The sequence below is a fragment of the Procambarus clarkii genome, chromosome 66 (assembly GCF_040958095.1).
Source record: "Procambarus clarkii isolate CNS0578487 chromosome 66, FALCON_Pclarkii_2.0, whole genome shotgun sequence".
Classification (NCBI taxonomy): Eukaryota; Metazoa; Arthropoda; class Malacostraca; order Decapoda; family Cambaridae; genus Procambarus; species Procambarus clarkii.
The window spans coordinates 17,334,652-17,355,670 of NC_091215.1; the positions used below are offsets into that span (position 1 = coordinate 17,334,652).

General features: G+C 53.2%; 2 protein-coding genes across 3 annotated transcripts in view; one reads left to right on the forward strand and one right to left on the reverse strand.

Moving 5' to 3' along the window:
• Nucleotides 1–16,589, forward strand: part of LOC123769136 (adhesion G-protein coupled receptor G2) — a 109,112-nt gene extending 92,523 nt beyond the window's left edge. For both annotated transcript variants that reach the window (XM_045760074.2, XM_045760075.2), the window contains one exon: nucleotides 11,204–16,589. In XM_045760074.2, the coding sequence (XP_045616030.2) occupies nucleotides 11,676–14,198 (2,523 nt within the window). In that variant the 5' untranslated portion in view covers nucleotides 11,204–11,675 and the 3' untranslated portion in view covers nucleotides 14,199–16,589. The remainder of the gene's footprint in view (nucleotides 1–11,203) is intronic.
• Nucleotides 16,590–17,870: 1,281 nt separating this feature from the next.
• LOC138355216 (mucin-4-like) overlaps nucleotides 17,871–21,019 on the reverse strand; it is a 49,781-nt gene continuing 46,632 nt past the window's right edge. The window contains exon 3 of the mRNA XM_069310073.1: nucleotides 17,871–19,686. Within this exon, the coding sequence (XP_069166174.1) occupies nucleotides 17,871–19,686 (1,816 nt within the window). The remainder of the gene's footprint in view (nucleotides 19,687–21,019) is intronic.

Here is a 21,019-nt window from a genome sequence, read left to right on the forward strand (position 1 = left end):
GAAGAAAATGTATATATGCTGGTTAGCATTGCATATGTGTGGCCACGTCTGTGGTAGAAAAAAAGCCATCCCCGAGGCCCCCGTCAGTGTGTGACACAGACTAGTGAGCCAGACAGGAAACACAACACACACGTAACTACTCCTCTGTAACCAGCGGCTGGACTAAAATTCGATAATTGCAATTTTTACAAAAATATCTACTATAAAATGAGCAAAAAAATTTGTCATTTCCTGGCCGCCTTCCCACGGGCGGGCCAGCCGGAGCCTCCTATCTGCCAGCTCCTTAAATTCACTTATATATGAAAATAATAACCCACTATTTTGAAAAAACAAGGAAATGTTGGCCGAATATGTCCGTGCCAAGCCGGGTTAGGCACGGACATATTCAGTCGACGTTTCCTCGTGTTCTCACAATAGTGGGCTTATTATTTTCATAATAGCCATAATATCAGTGCGCTTTTGCACTTCATTCTCAATCGTTTATGTCTAACCTACGCTTGAAACATTCCAGTGATCCCAAGCCTATTATGTTACCCGGTAATTTGTTTCATAACCTGTTTCCAAACCAGTATTTACCCAGTCTTTCCGGAATCAACATTTTTCCTCATTTATATCCATTGTTTGGAGTTTTATTTTGTTGATATAAAATGGGGTGTAAAATATATCCTGTCACCAGTGTATGTATCTATGTCACCCAACTCTTCGCCTTCTGAAGAATGTATATTAAACTGTAGATTAAAATTAATATCGATTCTGCCGCAGCTGTGGCTGTTATTGCTGTGAATTGGTAACACTGCCGCAGCTGTGGCTGTTATTGCTGTGAATTGGTAACACTGCCGCAGCTGTGGCTGTTATTGCTGTGAATTGGTAACACTGCCGCAGCTGTGGCTGTTATTGCTGTGAATTGGTAACACTGCCGCAGCTGTGGCTGTTATTGCTGTGGATTGGTAACACTGCCGCAGCTGTGGCTGTTATTGCTGTGAATTGGTAACACTGCCGCAGCTGTGGCTGTTATTGCTGTGGATTGGTTATACTGCCACAGCAGGATGGTGCAGTGGGGAGGAATTTCAGATATCGGGCCTCGCTTCTCAATGCTTAATCAACCGGTGACAGTCGATTAAGCTTAAAGAATTAAGCATTAACTGCAGGTGACAGGTGCCAGTAACCGACAGCTTAATACTGGCCGCTGTCGTCGTCTGCATGTAAGGCTGTGAAGAAAGTTTGGCGCCACCACAACTTGGAGCGGTAAATTGTGCCACTCTAGATACCATACTTAAGTTAATGTGAAGATGTGTAGGGCTCATTTGTGCTCGATGACATACGTCTTCCCTTGTTCGTGTACTGTCTATGCTAAATGTCTTTCCTTGGTTAGTTTAGTTCATTTATTATGCACCCCATACCCATCTTGTGGGCGATAGTGGAAAGGGTTACAGAGGCACATAATGGGCTCGAGGACTGAACCCCACAATTTATTTAGCTAAGCAAGTTACAATCTTGAATCTTTCCCCGAGTATTTTGCATATGGTGATCATGTCGCTACTTTTTCTTCTATTCTGATATAGGCTTTATGTTGGCATTGCTACCGACTAAAAGTCGCTGGCATTGCTTTCGAATTTATTATTTATTCAACATTAATTATATTTAATGCTTTTTATTACCTGAAGTCCGCTGGACTCGCTGAGAGCCCTGGGCCCTTAACCCTTTTGTACCGTCTGGTCAAATAAACATTTGTCAGATACATTAACCCACCACAACAGTGCCCAGAGAATAAGACTGGCTACGATGGCATCGTTAAGAGGAGTAGCTCAGTACAAGTTAAAGTACGTTTATTAAGACAATAAAATACATCTCAAAGGGATAGAGTAGCTTAGGCTATTTCTACCCCCCCCACCCCTGGTCCAGTGCTCGGGAGACATCTCCCGTCACGCAGGGTGCAGTTGCACCTCCACAGATCTCCAGTATCATCTTTTGATACTGGTAATGGCTCAAAAAGGCCACCACTTACGGGCTATTCATGCCCGTGCCACCTTTTGGGTGGCTTAATCTTCATCAATCAATCAATCAATCAATGGTCCAGTACAGACACTTGAGATACCTCACATCTTCACCAACAACACTGTAACTCTCGCCAGAGGCGCCACATCTGTCACTTGTGTTGACCAAACTACACGTGAGAAAAATTAAGAAACAACGACGTTTCGGTCCGTCTCGTCACATTACCAAGTCAGTGTTCCACCACACGGCTTGACAATGGTCCAGGACGGAGCGGAAAGTCAGTGTTCCACCACGCGGCTTGACAATGGTCCAGGACGGAGCGGCAAGTCAGTGTTCCACCACACTGCTTGACAATGGTCCAGGACGGAGCGGAAAGTCAGTGTTCCACCACACGGCTTGATAATGGTCCAGGACGGAGCGGAAAGTCAGTGTTCCACCACACGGCTTGACAATGGTCCAGGACGGAGCGGAAAGTCAGTGTTCCACCACACGGCTTGACAATGGTCCAGGACGGAGCGGAAAGTCAGTGTTCCACCACACGGCTTGACAATGGTCCAGGACGGAGCGGAAAGTCAGTGTTCCACCACACGGCTTGACAATGGTCCAGGACGGAGCGAAACGTCGTCGTTTCTCCGTCTTGTAGTGTGTGGCTTGGTCGTCACGTCTCCAGCCCGTCGTGACTCGTCGTTTGGACATCTGTCGTCTGATAACACAGGTGCCTTACAGCCAGCCCGGCGTGGACGAGTAGAACCTCGACGGGCGAGGACCTCGAGGACCTAGAGTAGAACAAAAGGGCAAATGCTTTGGTAGCGACTTTTTAACTAATTGTTATAAGTCTTCATCTAGAAAACTCTAGTAGTTGTTGGTGTCAAAGTTGGGGTGATGGGGGGGGGGTTAGTGTTGCCAACACTGTGTTCCTGCAGGTGCGACCCACGGGGGGGGGGGGGGGAGTTAGTGTTGCCAACACTGTGTTCCAGCAGGTGCGACCCACGGGGGGGGGGGGGGGGTTAGTGTTGCCAACACTGTGTTCCAGCAGGTGCGACCCACGGGGGGGGGGGGTTAGTGTTGCCAACACTGTGTTCCAGCAGGTGCGACCCACGGGGGGGGGGGGGGTTAGTGTTGCCAACACTGTGTTCCAGCAGGTGCGACCCACGGGGGGGGGGGTTAGTGTTGCCAACACTGTTCCAGCAGGTGCGACCCACGGGGGGGGGGGGGTTAGTGTTGCCAACACTGTGTTCCAGCAGGTGCGACCCACGGGGGGGGGGGGGGGTTAGTGTTGCCAACACTGTGTTCCAGCAGATGCGACCCACGGGGGGGGGGTTAGTGTTGCCAACACTGTGTTCCAGCAGGTGCGACCCACGGGGGGGGGGGGGGTTAGTGTTGCCAACACTGTGTTCCAGCAGGTGCGACCCACGGGGGGGGGTTAGTGTTGCCAACACTGTGTTCCAGCAGGTGCGACCCACGGGGGGGGGGGGGGTTAGTATTGCCAACACTGTGTTCCAGCAGGTGCGACCCACGGGGGGGGGGTTAGTGTTGCCAACACTGTGTTCCAGCAGGTGCGACCCACGGGGGGGGGGGTTAGTGTTGCCAACACTGTGTTCCAGCAGGTGCGACCCACGGGGGGGGGGTTAGTGTTGCCAACACTGTGTTTCAGCAGGTGCGACCCACGGGGGGGGGGGGGGTTAGTGTTGCCAACACTGTGTTCCAGCAGGTGCGACCCACGGGGGGGGGGGTTAGTGTTGCCAACACTGTGTTCCAGCAGGTGCGACCCACGGGGGGGGGGGGTTAGTGTTGCCAACACTGTGTTCCAGCAGGTGCGACCCACGGGGGGGGGGGGGTTAGTGTTGCCAACACTGTGTTCCAGCAGGTGCGACCCACGGGGGGGGGGGGGTTAGTGTTGCCAACACTGTGTTCCAGCAGGTGCGACCCACGGGGGGGGGGTTAGTATTGCCAACACTGTGTTCCAGCAGGTGCGACCCACGGGGGGGGGGGGGGTAGTGTTGCCAACACTGTGTTCCAGCAGGTGCGACCCACGGGGGGGGGGTAGTGTTGCCAACACTGTGTTCCAGCAGGTGCGACCCACGGGGGGGGGTAGTGTTGCCAACACTGTGTTCCAGCAGGTGCGACCCACGGGGGGGGGGGTAGTGTTGCCAACACTGTGTTCCAGCAGGTGCGACCCACGGGGGGGGGGGGGTTAGTATTGCCAACACTGTGTTCCAGCAGGTGCGACCCACGGGGGGGGGGGGTTAGTATTGCCAACACTGTGTTCCAGCAGGTGCGACCCACGGGGGGGGGGTAGTGTTGCCAACACTGTGTTCCAGCAGGTGCGACCCACGGGAGGGGGGGGGGGTAGTGTTGCCAACACAGTGTTCCAGCAGGTGCGACCCACGGGGGGGGGGGGTAGTGTTGCCAACACTGTGTTCCAGCAGGTGCGACCCACGGGGGGGGTCGTTAGTGTTGCCAACACTGTGTTCCAGCAGGTGCGACCCACGGGGGGGGGGGGGTTAGTGTTGCCAACACTGTGTTTCAGCAGGTGCGACCCACGGGGGGGGGTTAGTATTGCCAACACTGTGTTCCAGCAGGTGCGACCCACGGGGGGGGGGGGTAGTGTTGCCAACACTGTGTTCCAGCAGGTGCGACCCACGGGGGGGGGGGTTAGTATTGCCAACACTGTGTTCCAGCAGGTGCGACCCACGGGGGGGGGGTAGTGTTGCCAACACTGTGTTCCAGCAGGTGCGACCCACGGGGGGGGGGTAGTGTTGCCAACACTGTGTTCCAGCAGGTGCGACCCACGGGGGGGGGGGGTTAGTATTGCCAACACTGTGTTCCAGCAGGTGCGACCCACGGGGGGGGGGTAGTGTTGCCAACACTGTGTTCCAGCAGGTGCGACCCACGGGGGGGGGGGGTTAGTATTGCCAACACTGTGTTCCAGCAGGTGCGACCCACGGGGGGGGGGGGGGGGGTAGTGTTGCCAACACTGTGTTCCAGTAGGTGCGACCCATGGGGGGGGGTAGTGTTGCCAACACTGTGTTCCAGCAGGTGCGACCCACGGGGGGGGGGGGGTAGTGTTGCCAACACTGTGTTCCAGCAGGTGCGACCCACGGGGGGGGGGTAGTGTTGCCAACACTGTGTTCCAGCAGGTGCGACCCACGGGGGGGGGGGTTAGTGTTGCCAACACTGTGTTCCAGCAGGTGCGACCCACGGGGGGGGGGGGGGTAGTGTTGCCAACACTGTGTTCCAGCAGGTGCGACCCACGGGGGGGGGGTTAGTATTGCCAACACTGTGTTCCAGCAGGTGCGACCCACGGGAGGGGGGGGGGTAGTGTTGCCAACACTGTGTTCCAGCAGGTGCGACCCACGGGGGGGGGGGGTAGTGTTGCCAACACTGTGTTCCAGCAGGTGCGACCCACGGGGGGGGGGGTAGTGTTGCCAACACTGTGTTCCAGCAGGTGCGACCCACGGGGGGGGTTAGTATTGCCAACACTGTGTTCCAGCAGGTGCGACCCACGGGGGGGGGGTAGTGTTGCCAACACTGTGTTCCAGCAGGTGCGACCCACGGGGGGGGTAGTGTTGCCAACACTGTGTTCCAGCAGGTGCGACCCACGGGGGGGGGGGGGTTAGTATTGCCAACACTGTGTTCCAGCAGGTGCGACCCACGGGGGGGGGGGTTAGTGTTGCCAACACTGTGTTCCAGCAGGTGCGACCCACGGGGGGGGGGGGTTAGTGTTGCCAACACTGTGTTCCAGCAGGTGCGACCCACGGGGGGGGGGGGGTTAGTGTTGCCAACACTGTGTTCCAGCAGGTGCGACCCACGGGGGGGGGGTTAGTGTTGCCAACACTGTGTTCCAGCAGGTGCGACCCACGGGGGGGGGGGGGTTAGTGTTGCCAACACTGTGTTCCAGCAGGTGCAACCCACGGGGGGGGGGGGTAGTATTGCCAACACTGTGTTCCAGCAGGTGCGACCCACGGGGGGGGGGGTTAGTATTGCCAACACTGTGTTCCAGCAGGTGCGACCCACGGGGGGGGGTTAATATTGCCAACACTGTGTTCCAGCAGGTGCGACCCACGGGGGGGGGGGGGTTAGTATTGCCAACACTGTGTTCCAGCAGGTGCGACCCACGGGGGGGGGGGGGGTTAGTATTGCCAACACTGTGTTCCAGCAGGTGCGACCCACGGGGGGGGGGGGTTAGTATTGCCAACACTGTGTTCCAGCAGGTGCGACCCACGGGGGGGGGGGGTTAGTATTGCCAACACTGTGTTCCAGCAGGTGCGACCCACGGGGGGGGGGTTAGTATTGCCAACACTGTGTTCCAGCAGGTGCGACCCACGGGGGGGGGGGGGTTAGTATTGCCAACACTGTGTTCCAGCAGGTGCGACCCACGGGGGGGGGGGGTTAATATTGCCAACACTGTGTTCCAGCAGGTGCGACCCACGGGGGGGGGGGTTAGTATTGCCAACACTGTGTTCCAGCAGGTGCGACCCACGGGGGGGGGGGGGTTAGTATTGCCAACACTGTGTTCCAGCAGGTGCGACCCACGGGGGGGGGGGGGTTAGTATTGCCAACACTGTGTTCCAGCAGGTGCGACCCACGGGGGGGGGGGTTAGTATTGCCAACACTGTGTTCCAGCAGGTGCGACCCACGGGGGGGGGGGGGGTTAGTATTGCCAACACTGTGTTCCAGCAGGTGCGACCCACGGGGGGGGGGGTTAGTGTTGCCAACACTGTGTTCCTGCAGGTGCGACCCACGGGGGGGGGGGGTAGTGTTGCCAACACTGTGTTCCAGCAGGTGCGACCCACGGGGGGGGGGGTAGTGTTGCCAACACTGTGTTCCAGCAGGTGCGACCCACGGGGGGGGGGGTAGTGTTGCCAACACTGTGTTCCAGCAGGTGCGACCCACGGGGGGGGGGGGGTTAGTATTGCCAACACTGTGTTCCAGCAGGTGCGACCCACGGGGGGGGGGGTTAGTGTTGCCAACACTGTGTTCCTGCAGGTGCGACCCACGGGGGGGGGGGGTAGTGTTGCCAACACTGTGTTCCAGCAGGTGCGACCCACGGGGGGGGGGGGTAGTGTTGCCAACACTGTGTTCCAGCAGGTGCGACCCACGGGGGGGGGGGGGGTAGTGTTGCCAACACTGTGTTCCAGCAGGTGCGACCCACGGGGGGGGGGGGGGTAGTGTTGCCAACACTGTGTTCCAGCAGGTGCGACCCACGGGGGGGGGGTAGTGTTGCCAACACTGTGTTCCAGCAGGTGCGACCCACGGGGGGGGGGTAGTGTTGCCAACACTGTGTTCCAGCAGGTGCGACCCACGGGGGGGGGGGGGCATCCGGAGCGCGCCGGATCTCACCCCAACATTAACCAGCGCTGGAACAAAGGGCCGGACACAATCCTGGCCGTAATTATTGTGTAGATTTGGGAGCCTGGGTGACCAGCGCGCCCGCGCCGGAGCCCCTCATCTTCTCTGAGTCCTCCACTCAGTGTCTCCCGCTGGTGGTATGGACTCTCCACTCAGGCCCCCCAAGTACTCGCCTAGTTGTACCTGCGAGGGTTGAGCTCTGGCTCTTTGGTCCCGCCTCTCAACTGTCAATCAACTGGTGTACAGATTCGTGAGCCTACTGGGCTCTATCATATCTACGTTTGAAACTGTGTATGGAGTCTGCCTCCACCACATCACTGCCTAATGCATTCCACCTGTTCACTACGCTGACACTGAAAAAGATCTTTCTAACGTCCCTGTGGCTCATTTGCGTTCTCAGTTTCCACCTGTGTCCCCTTGTTCACGTACCACCCGTGTCCCCTTGTTCACGTACCACCCGTGTTCCCTTGTTCACGTACCACCCGTGTCCCCTTGTTCACGTACCACCCGTGTCCCCTTGTTCACGTACCACCCGTGTCCCCTTGTTCACGTACCACCCGTGTCCCCTTGTTCACGTACCACCCGTGTCCCCTTGTTCACGTACCACCCGTGTCCCCTTGTTCACGTACCACCCGTGTCCCCTTGTTCACGTACCACCCGTGTCCCCTTGTTCACGTACCACCCGTGTCCCCTTGTTCACGTACCACCCGTGTCCCCTTGTTCACGTACCACCCGTGTCCCCTTGTTCACGTACCACCCGTGCCCCCTTGTTCACGTACCACCTGTGTCCCCTTGTTCACGTACCACCCGTGCTAAATATTTTGTCATTTTGGTGTTGGGGGGGGGGGGGAGGGGGAGGGATACACTTGTTCAACAAAGAAAATCACTATCTCAATCTCCCGCCAAATCTGGGGCGCGACATTATGGGATAGTGTGCGCGCCGCCCCTAATTATTCCCTCTGTTGAGACTTCCTCCACTTGAGTGAGGGACCCCGGGGCGCTGACGTTGGCAGGTGGCGTACTGGCATTACCCCGGGGCGCTGACGCAGGCAGGTGGTGTACTGGCATTACCCCGGGGGCGTTGACGCAAGCAGGTGGTGTACTGGCATTACCCCGGGACGCTGACGCAAGCAGGTGGTGTACTGGCATTACCCCGGGGGCGTTGACGCAAGCAGGTGGTGTACTGGCATTACCCTGGGGCGCTGACGCAAGCAGGTGGTGTACTGGCATTACCCCGGGACGCTGACGCAAGCAGGTGGTGTACTGGCATTACCCCGGGGCGCTGACGTTGGCAGGTGGTGTACTAGCATTACCCCGGGACGCTGACGCAAGCAGGTGGTGTACTGGCATTACCCCGGGGCGCTGACGTTGGCAGGTGGCGTACTGGCATTATCCCGGGGCGCTGACGCAGGCAGGTGGTGTACTGGCATTACCCCGGGGCGCTGACGTTGGCAGGTGGCGTACTGGCATTATCCCGGGGCGCTGACGCAGGCAGGTGGTGTACTGGCATTACCCCAGGGCGCTGACGTTGGCAGGTGGCGTACTGGCATTACCCCGGGGCGCTGACGCAGGCAGGTGGTGTACTGGCATTACCCCGGGGCGTTGACGCAAGCAGGTAAGCTTGCGAGGTGTGGGTGTAAGAAACATCTAAGGTACTCACCTAATTGTGCTTGCGGGGGTTGAGCTTTGGGTCTTTGGTCCCGCCTCTCAACTGTCAATCAACTGGTGTACAGATTCCTGAGCCTACTGGGCTCTATCATTTGAAACTGTGTATGGAGTCAGCCTCCACCACATCACTGCCTAATGCATTCCATTTGTTAACTACTCTGACTCTGAAAAAGTTCTTTCTAACGTCTCTGTGGCTCATCTGGGTACTAAGTTTCCACCTGTGTCTCCTTGTTCGTGTCCCACCCGTGCTGAAGAGTTTGTCTTTGTCCACCCTGTCAATTCCCCTGAGAATTTTGTAGGTGGTTATCATGTCTCCCCTTACTCTTCTGTTTTCCAGGGACGTGAGGTTCAGCTCCTTTAGCCATTCCTCGTAGCTCATACCTCCCAGTTCCGGGACGAGCCTGGTGGCATATAGCTGAATCTTCTCTAACTTTGTCTTGTGTTTAACTAGGTATGGACTCCAGGCTGGCGCTGCATATTCCAGGATTGGGCTGACATAAGTCGTATACAGGGTCCTGAACGATTCCTTACACAAGTTTCTAAAGGCAGTTCTTATGTTGGCTAGTCTAGCATATGCCGCTGATGATATCCTTTTGATGTGGGCCTCTGGGGACAGGTTCGGTGTGATATCAACTCCCCCAGATGTGACACTTGCAGGATTTCACCTCCCAGGTGGTATCTTGTGTTCAGCCTCCTGCTCCCTTCGCCTAATTTCAATACAAGGTGGTGGTGGGGGACTGAAGGAGCCGTCGGGGTGACCACCACATCGCGGACGCCCAAGGTCCAGTGATCGGCGGACAAGATCAATCCTATTACTGAAAATTTAACTGAATCTAAAGAATTGATTATATAATTTTGTGAGCCCCAGTGTGGATGACTATAGATACTGGAGGATAGGTCTGCCACGTGACTACACCGCGCATAGTTAGTAACTTTGTAATATATACGGTAACTACATCCTTTCTCTTATAGATAAAATATTTGTGTGTGGCGTACTGTCGCACATGGAAGGCGCTGTTCCCTGCTCCCTCACTAATACATGTGAAACGTTGGGCTGCCGGACGGAGCGCTTAACGTGTACGCCTGTTAAGAGGGCTTAACGTGTACGCCTGTTAAGAGGGCTTAACGTGTACGCCTGTTAAGAGGGCTTAACGTGTACGCCTGTTAAGAGGGCTTAACGTGTACGCCTGTTAAGAGGGCTTAACGTGTACGCCTGTTAAGAGGGCTTAACGTGTACGCCTGTTAAGAGGGCTTAACGTGTACGCCTGTTAAGAGGGCTTAACGTGTACGCCTGTTAAGAGGGCTTAACGTGTACGCCTGTTAAGAGGGCTTAACGTGTACGCCTGTTAAGAGGGCTTAACGTGTACGCCTGTTAAGAGGGCTTAACGTGTACGCCTGTTAAGAGGGCTTAACGCGTACGCCTGTTAAGAGGGCTCAACGCGTACGCCTGTTAAGAGGGCTCAACGCGTACGCCTGTTAAGAGGGCTCAACGCGTACGCCTGTTAAGAGGGCACAACGCGTACGCCTGTTAAGAGGGCTCAACGCGTACGCCTGTTAAGAGGGCTCAACGCGTACGCCTGTTAAGAGGGCTTAACTCGTACGCCTCTTTGAGGGGCTCTTAAACAGACGTATGTATGTATGTTTGCACACAGGTGCACACTGGCGTATTAGCGTGTACACATGTGCACGCTAATACGCTAGTGTGCACATAACATGTGAGAATATACATCCATACACCACTGTGTGTGTATAGTGTGTACAAGAGCGCCGAGGTGGGCCGCCGCGGACAATATGGTGAGTATTGTCCAGCGCCGCAGAGCTCTCACCACAGTTCCTCGCCTCAATAATATAACAATTTTCTGCTGAAATTCCCTGCTTATGTTCACAGATATTTTGTCTGAAACATTATGGAAATCCTCATGACATGTTCCCTTTGGTTAGCGTTTTGTGTGTGTGTGTGTGTGTGTGTGTGTGTGTGTGTGTGTGTGTGTGTGTGTGTGTGTGTGTGTGTGTGTAGGCCTCATTTCTGGCCTCTTTTTAAGCCTATATTTGCTCTTCATATGAACTGTAAGCCGTCAGTCAAAGGCTCTGCTTAGAATTATTTTTCTGTTATTGGAATGTTAAGAGATAAGGCAGTACGATAACGTGGAGAACCAACATCATTGGAAACTTTCTTTTCCTTCCACAGAAGCTGTCAACCGCGTCTTCAGAGACCCGAAACCCGACGCCGTGATTGGTCCTTTCTTCTGACGTCATCCTTTCCTCTGCTCTCATTGGCTCAATGAACCTGACGTCACTAACGGAGGCTACGTGAATGGTGCTTTTGATTTATTTTCTGCAGATAGAGCTGCATTATATTGCATTAATGAAATTGTGGAACGTGATGGAACCGTGCTAAGTAGGATATTTAATTTTGTATTGAAACGCAGAGGAATTTATTACGAATGATGATGAAACCTAAACACATGTGGCAATCAGAAGTGGGAGGAGCCTAGTGAGGCGCCAGACTACACGTGGGTTAACAATTTCGGCAAGAATTAGTAGAGGCGCAGCTGGCTCGCTGGGAGGACGTGTACAACGCAGCTCCGCGCATCCTCTCCTGTTGTGAATGTGTGTGTTTCGCTAACTGTACCGCGTGCAGTGACAGAAACTTAACAAACATGGCAGAAAAGTTAATGCTTCTAGTAATGGTGACGTGCCTCATAGGACTGTGTGCAAGCTTTGAGTACTCGGATTTAGTGGCTATTAACGCGACATGTGCGCCCAAAGACACTTGTATTGTTGACAAGGGCCCCCGCGTGGGCGACTCAAATGACTGGAAGGAAAGGAACTGTTTTTGTGATGATCTTTGTGGTGAATATGGCGACTGTTGCCTGGACGCCCACGCGTACAATGTCGACCAGCAGAAGAGGCCAGGCCACTATGAGTGCGTGCACCTGAAGCAGTTTGGCGACCTGTACATGCGAGGGACTTGCATGGCGGGCTGGGAGGACCTGGAAATTGCAATGTTGTGTTCGAGTGGCACTCCAGACTCCAGCTCGGATCGCAGAGACCCCCTGGTTGACCTACCTGTGACCAGCCTCGACTCTGCCGTCACCTACACCAACTTCTACTGCGCCGTCTGCAACAAGGACTCCAGCTCCCTGGAGATGTGGAAGCCGCGTCTGGAGTGTCCCACTCTCGCCAGTTACCACTCCCGCTTCAGGAATCTGACGATGGAGTATGTCTCGTCTAATCTGATCTTCAATGACGAAAACTGGGGACTCTATATTGATGACAATGGAGTTGAGGTCTTCCACACCTGCTTCATAGACCCAGTGTTGCCGGAAACTGTTCTACATTTAGTGAGGCCTTGCAAGAAGATGACCAAGACCTGTGCCTCTAATTGGACGGATACAGATGTAGAAAACCTCTGCCATTCGTACACCGCTGTGGTGTACAATTTCGAACATGTCTATAGAAACCCTCACTGCGCTGTGTGCAACTATGTACCCAAAAACTACACTTGCTTCTATAGGATATTGACAAGATTTTATTTCGGCGACGAGTTTAATCCAAGTGCATTTTCTCTGCTGTTTGACTTTGTAGACACGAGTGGCGGCAACGTGGTGGGGTCCACCTCTGTGTGCAGGCCGGGGGAAGTGTTTGACCCGTTCTTTAAGAAGTGTAGGAATGTGGTGTGTGGTAAAGCTAACCAAGAATACAGGTTCGGTCGTTGTATTGACATCGGTGTCGCCAGTGACCCAGCTGGGGACGAGGTCTCGACAAGCTCGTCAACAACCACTGCAACTACAACCTCATCCACAACCACCACAACTACAAGCTCGCCCACAACCACCTCAAGTGCTACGTCTCCAACGACCAAGCCACTGAATACCAGCACAGAGAAAGCTGGCCTGGAAGACATATCCCTAACCACCGTTGAGCCTTCAGTCATGGCTACAACAGTCTCCCTGAACACAACAGTTGTGCCAATAATCAAGGAAGTGTTGACGGGTTCCACAAACACGAGCAGAGAGAGAGCCCAAACGCTGACGTGCGAGAGGTTCCTGCTGCCTGCTGATGAGTTCACGATGAGTGCCAACGGTACTGTGGTGGTTGAGAAGTACCGTCGGACCTACCAGCCTCACGAGTATGAACAAACGGAAGGCGGCATTCTCATCTGCATCATCCAGCCAGAAACAGACAAGTTCTCTCGCATGATGGGCTGGGTGTCGCTGGCCGGACTCGGCCTCTCCTGTGTGTGCCTTCTATTGCACTTGATTGCATTTTTGATCGTTCCAGATCTAAGAAACCTGTCTGGAAAGAACCTGGCTTCTCTTTGCCTAGTTCTCCTAGCCGCATACACTACCTTCATACTGAGTGTATTTGGGGAACCAGGCAAGAGAGAGTGCTTCATCCTGGCAGCCGCCATGTACTACTTCTTCCTCTCATCCTTCTGCTGGATGAACGTGATGGCATTCGACATCTGGAGGACGCTGAAGTTAGCAACGTCAGAGCTTCGAGTAACTGTAGGTGGACAGTGGAGCAAGTTTATATTATACTGCATCCACGGGTGGCTACTGCCCGCTGCTGCTCTCTCTGTGCTGGTGACCCTCGACCTGGTGCGCCCTGACGGCCTCCCTCAACACTACTTCCCCACCCTGGGAGAACGTTGGTGTTGGTTTGGACAACGTAAAGCTCTTCTGGTGTTCTTTGCGGCTCCACTGGTGACAATAATGTTGGTCAATTTAGTGTTCTTCATCTTCTCTGCAGGAATAATCGCCGAAACAACACAGTCAACCGCGAAAATGACCTCATGTTCGCCGCACCAGAGCCAGTTCAAGCTGTACATGCGTCTGGCGCTGCTGATGGGTCTGACTTGGATCAGCGGCATCGTAGCGGGCTACCTGCAGCTGGAGCCCATCTGGTACGTGTTCGTGCTGCTGAACACACTGCAAGGCGTCTTCATCTTCCTTGCCTTCACGTGTACGCGGAAGGTGTGGCGCGTGGCGGCAGGAGGGTGCTGGAGGCGTGTGGTGCTGGCGCGCAGCTGCGCCCCCTGGGTGGCCAGGAGTCCCTCCTCCAGCAGGCAGGGGCTCGAATCCCGCGACTCTCACGACTCTCAGCTTTCACACGCTTCCCATACCTCCGCCACGCACCTCACCTCCACCGCCTCACGCACCACAGTCGACGCTTTCTAGTGCGTCTCGCTCACCCACGGTGGCTCCCTCAGCCTCGCCCACGGTGGCTCCCTCAGCCTCGCCCACGGTGGCTCCCTCAGCCTCGCCCACGGTGGCTCCCTCAGCCTCGCCCACGGTGGCTCCCTCAGCCTTACCCACGGTGGCTCCCTCAGCCTCACCCACGGTGGCTCCCTCAGCCTCACCCACGGTGGCTCCCTCAGCCTCACCCACGGTGGCTCCCTCAGCCTCACCCACGGTGGCTCCCTCAGCCTCGCCCACGGTGGCTCCCTCAGCCTCACCCACGGTGGCTCCCTCAGCCTCACCCACGGTGGCTCCCTCAGCCTCACCCACGGTGGCTCCCTCAGCCTCGCCCACGGTGGCTCCCTCAGCCTCGCCCACGGTGGCTCCCTCAGCCTTACCCACGGTGGCTCCCTCAGCCTCACCCACGGTGGCTCCCTCAGCCTCACCCACGGTGGCTCCCTCAGCCTCACCCACGGTGGCTCCCTCAGCCTCACCCACGGTGGCTCCCTCAGCCTCGCCCACGGTGGCTCCCTCAGCCTCGCCCACGGTGGCTCCCTCAGCCTCGCCCACGGTGGCTCCCTCAGCCTTACCCACGGTGGCTCCCTCAGCCTCACCCACGGTGGCTCCCTCAGCCTCACCCACGGTGGCTCCCTCAGCCTCACCCACGGTGGCTCCCTCAGCCTCACCCACGGTGGCTCCCTCAGCCTCGCCCACGGTGGCTCCCTCAGCCTCACCCACGGTGGCTCTGGGTGTGTGCGGCTGCTCCCACAGCCTCGGTGCTCTGGCAAAAGAGAACACTCGTTGTTAAACTAATGTACATTAGCAAGACAAAAGTTACTGTGACTAATGTGTGTGTATATATGTAAATGATATTGAAACCATTGTTACTCACGCACGTGACGCCTCCGTTACTCAGGCACGTGCTGCCTCCGTTACTCCAGCACGTGCTGCCTACGTTACTCCGGCACGTGCAGCCTCCGTTACTGGGGCACGTGCTGCCTACGTTACTCCGGCACGTGCTGCCTCCGTTACTCAGGCACGTGCTGCCTCCGTTACTGGGGCACGTGCTGCCTACGTTACTCCGGCACGTGCAGCCTCCGTTACTGGGGCACGTGCTGCCTCCGTTACTCAGGCACGTGCTGCCTCCGTTACTCCAGCACGTGCTGCCTACGTTACTCCGGCACGTGCAGCCTCCGTTACTGGGGCACGTGCTGCCTACGTTACTGGGGCACGTGTCACCGTCACGCTGGTGATCTTATGCTAGTCGACTCTACTCTCCCTAGTGATGTAAGGCTTCGCTACCAATTAAACTATGTCACTAAACTTAGGGTTCTTGAGTGCATTCTTTCCTCTTAAAGTGTGTCCATGTCATCAGTGTGTATGTTGCAAGTGTATACAGGTGTATGTTGCAAGTGTATACAGGTGTATGTTGCAAGTGTATACAGGTGTATGTTGCAAGTGTATACAGGTGTATGTTGCAAGTGTATAAAGTTGTATGTTGCAAGCTCCAGTGTGTCTGATATGACGTAATATACACGGGTTGTGTGTATAATGTTTGTAATTGGTGTTGTAACTGTATTGGTGACTAAGTTACAGTATTATTCCTGTATTACTAATTCAATAAACAATGTATTGGTGTATAATGTTAGGGAACATCACCTTGTTTATTAACTACAGCAATGTGTGGAGATATATTGTGTGTGGATATTTGCTCACTTAAATTAGTTAATAATTAGGATTTAATTGTTCTTGTAACTTTAATTGTAAAATAAAATTATTATGAAAGAAAAGACCTTAGACCTTCGCTATCAAATTGTTTGGTTTATGTTGAATGTTGGTATCTTGAGGTTATCTTGAGATGATTTCGGGGCTTTAGTGTCCCCGCGGCCCGGTCCTCGACCAGGCCTCCACCCCCAGGAAGCAGCCCGTGACAGCTGACTAACTCCCAGGTACCTATTTACTGCTAGGTAACAGGGGCATTCAGGGTGAAAGAAACTTTGCCCATTTGTTTCTGCCTCGTGCGGGAATCGAACCCGCGCCACAGAATTACGAGTCCTGCGCGCTATCCACCAGGCTACGAGGCCCCCTTTTTGGTAGTAAAAGGTTTTGTTCCAGTTGTCCCAAGCACAAAGAAATTGTTCCAAGAAAATCTGGTTAATATTTTGCTCATTAGTCTTGTAATAGATTTATATTGGGACACAATAGGCAAGTGGCCTCTGTATCCGGCACTGCTAATAGGTTTTATATTATATGTGACCCTTATTGTAAATTGTTATAGTGTCTATTGTAACCTGATGGAGTGATGATAATTTGTAAAGTTTTGCAGTCAATTGTAAATATCATGTAAATATATTTCATATATGAACGAGTATCAATAAAGAGAAATTTATACTTTTGTTGTAATTTACCCAAGTTTGAGGTAGACACAGTAAGTGTGGAGGGAATGTTGGGCTTCCCAGAGTATGACTTGAAAGTTACTTTAAAAGTACCGTGTCAAGAACACGGTAGCCACTGTGAACAGTGTGAAACAGGCAGTGAAGAGCAGAGTTCCGAGACTCAGGCAGACTGTACCAGACTGAGCCACCGGGTGTATGAGGCGCTCAGGTCATCCTCTCCTCACACGGCACCTCATTATCAGGTACCGTCCACCCCTCGTCACTAGGGGAAGCTCACAGATAACTAGTGACAGTTACACACCTGCTAGCACCACAGTACACACCTGCTAGCACCACAGTTACACACATGCAAGCACGCAGAACACACCAGGGGTCAGATTCACGAAGCAGTTCCGCAAACACTAATGAACCTGTACATCTTTTTTCAATCTTTGGCGGCTTTGTTTACAATTATCAAACAGTTAATGAGCTCTGAAACACCAGGAAGCCGTTTATAACAATTTCAACATTTGATTAGGAAGTTTTCGTGCTCATAAACTGTTTAATAATTGTAACCAAAGCCGTCAACGATGGAGGAAAGATGTACACGTTCGTAAGTACTAGAGTTATTGCTTCGTGAATCTGGCCCCTGGATGTTGGGCTCACTATACTGTCCTTGTATATCTTAGGCTGTGTTGACCTGACATGTTTAAACCGACTACTACTGGGGCCTAGCAGGGCCACACTACTGGGGTCTAGTAGGGCCACACTACTGGGGTCTAGTAGGGCCACACTACTGGGGTCTAGTAGAGCCACACTACTGGGGTCTACTAGGGCCACACTACTGGGGTCTAGAAGGCCACACTACTGGGGTCTAGAAGGCCACACTATTGGGGTCTAGAAGGCCACACTACTGGGGTCTAGAAGGCCACACTACTGGGGTCTAGTAGGGCCACACTACTGGGGTCTAGAAGGCCACACTACTGGGGTCTAGAAGGCCACACTACTGGGGTCTAGAAGGCCACACTATTGGGGTCTAGAAGGCCACACTACTGGGGTCTAGTAGGGCCACACTACTGGGGTCTAGAAGGCCACACTACTGGGGTCTAGTAGGGCCACACTACTGGGGTTTAGTAGGGCCACACTACTAGGGTCTAGTAGGGCCACACTACTGGGGTCTAGTAGGGCCACACTACTGGGGTCTAGTAGGGCCACACTACTGGGGTCTAGTAGGGCCACACTACTGGGGCCTAGCAGGGCCACACTACTGGGGTCTAGTAGGGCCACACTACTGGGTCTAGAAGGCCACACTACTGGGGTCTAGTAGGGCCACACTGCTGGGGTCTAGTAGGGCCACACTACTGGGGTCTAGCAGGGCCACACTACTGGGGTCTAGTAGGGCCACACTACAGGGGCCTAGTAGGGCCACACTGCTGGGGTCTAGTAGGGCCACACTACTGGGGTCTAGTAGGGCCACACTGCTGGGGTCTAGTAGGGCCACACTACTGGGGTCTAGTAGGGCCACACTACTGGGGTCTAGTAGGGCCACACTACTGGGGTCTAGTAGGGCTACACTACTGGGGTCTACTAGGGCCACACTACTGGTGTCTATAAGGGCCACACTACTGGGGTCTATAAGGGCCACACTACTGGGGTCTATTATGGTCACACTACTGGGGTCTATAAGGGCCACACTACTGGGGTCTATAAGGGCCACACTACTGGGGTCTATAAGGGCCACACTACTGGGGTCTAGTAGGGCCACACTACTGGGGTCTATTATGGTCACACTACTGGGGTCTATAAGGGTCACACTACTGGGGTCTATAAGGGCCACACTACTGGGGTCTATTATGGCCACAGTACTGGGGTCTATTATGGCCACACTACTGGGGTCTATTATGGCCACACAACTGGGGTCTATTATGGCCACACTACTGGGGTCTATTATGGCCACACAACTGGGGTCTATTATGGCCACACAACTGGGGTCTATTATGGCCACACTACTGGGGTCTATTATGGCCACACTACTGGGGTCTATTATGGCTACACTACTGGGGTCTATAAGGGCCACACTACTGGGGTCTATTATGGCCACAGTACAGGGGTCTAGTAGGGCCACACTACTGGGGTCTAGTAGGGCCACACTACTGGGGTCTAGTAGGGCCACACTACTGGGGTCTATTATGGCCACACTACTGTGGTCTATTATGGCCACACTACTGTGGTCTATTAGGGCCACACTACTGTGGTCTATTATGGCCACACTACTGTGGTCTATTATGGCCACACTACTGTGGTCTATTATGGCCACACTACTGGGGTCAATTATGGCCACACTACTGTAGTCTATTATGGCCACACTACTGGGGTCTATTATGGCCACACTACTGTGGTCTATTGTGACCCCACTACTGGGGTTTATTATGGCCACACTACTGTGGTCTATTAGGGCCTCGCTACTGTGGATTATTATGGCCACACTGCTGGGGTCTATTATGGCCACACTACTGGGGTCTATTATGGCCACACAACTGGGGTCTATTATGGCCACACTACTGGGGTCTATTATGGCCACACAACTGGGGTCTATTATGGCCACACTACTGGGGTCTATTATGGCCACACTACTGGGGTCTATAAGGGCCACACTACTGGGGTCTATTATGGCCACAGTACAGGGGTCTAGTAGGGCCACACTACTGGGGTCTATTATGGCCACACTACTGTGGTCTATTATGGCCACACTACTGTGGTCTATTAGGGCCTCGCTACTGTGGACTATTATGGCCACACTACTGCGGTCTATTATGGCCACACTACTGTGGTCTATTATGGCCACACTACTGGGGTCTATTATGGCCACACTACTGGGGTCTAGTAGGGCCACACTGCTGGGGTCTATTATGGTCATACTACTGTGGTCTATTATGGCCACACTACTGGGGTCTATTATGGCCACACTACTGTGGTCTATTATGGCCACACTACTGGGGTCTATTATGGCCACACTACTGGGGTCTATTATGGCCACTCTACTGTGGTCTATGATGGCCACACTACTGGGGTCTATTATGGCCACACTACTGTGGTCTATGATGGCCACACTACTGTGGCCAAGTAGGGGCCATACTACTGGGGGCCCCTACTAGGGCTGAGTGGGTAGTACTTAGTAGTAGGGAAGGCGCCTCACAGGCCCTTTTTTTTTCTGGGAAAAAAGGTACCTGTGCGCCCCAAGGGTTTCAGGTAAATTTAGAATATCCCCTGTGCGCCCCAAGGGTTTCAGGTAAATTTAGAAATTCGTGTTTGTGAGCCAGGGTTTTTCAGGCGAATTTGGGCAGTCACAGATTTTAGAAGTATGGATTTCTTATGAGAAAAATAATTTCCGAGACTTAGAAGTTTGTTAAAGCCTTATGGGAGAAATTCAAATAACGTGTGTAGCACTTTAGGGCTTCCAGGAGAACTCTACGGACATATTTTACATGTTTTCAACTTACAAAATCGTCTATGTAAGCCTTAGTTATTCATATAAATTTAGAAAATCACCTGTGTAAGTCATTGTTTTCAGGGTTTCGTACATCACACCCCCCTCCCTCCCCCCCCTTACCTCGCAATCTGTCGCCTCACCTGTGTTTACTTTACGCCCGGTCAGCCAGACCTCTTATCTTATGTTATCTTCTCATAATATCTGGACCGTCCCTCCTCTCTCTCTCTCTCTCCTTTCATTCAGTTCAACTATTTTCCAACATCGTATGTTTGCTCCTTTTCATTAAGCAAGTCAGTATGTTTGCTCCTTTTCATTAAGCAAGTCAGTTTTACACAAATAAATCATGTTAGTAAGCAAGTTCTAGCTCACGTTCCCCACCTTAGTCCCCTGTCGTATAATGAATACTATCATTCCAATCCCTCTAAAATTTAAAAATAATCATATTTCAAATGTAGTTCAATACAGTAATTTAGTTACCAAGCTCCAGCTCTTGTCCTCCGCCTTAGCTCTCTCTCGTATCTTCGTTAGTATCAGTCCAATTTCCCTGAAATTTCTACCCTCTGTATTTCAGACATAGTTTAGTAAATGCAAACAATTATCAAACTCTAGCTCTTGTCCCCAGCTTAGTTCATTTGTACAAAATCATTAGTAACAGTCCAAATTCCCTGAGATTTTTAGCCTCTGTATTTCAGACACCATAAATAAGATCAAAACAGTTACCAAGCTCCAGCTCTTGTCCTCCGCCTTAGTTCTCTTTCATATCTTTGTAAATAAACCACCAATTTCCCTGAAATTTCTACCCTCTGTATTTCAGACACCGTAAATAAAATCAAGTCAGTTATCGAGCTCCAGCTCTCGTCCCCGCCTTAGTTCTCCTTCGTATCTTTGTAAATAACCCATCAATTTCCCTAAAATTAAAAGCAGACATACTTCAAAGTTAGTAAATAAAATCAAGT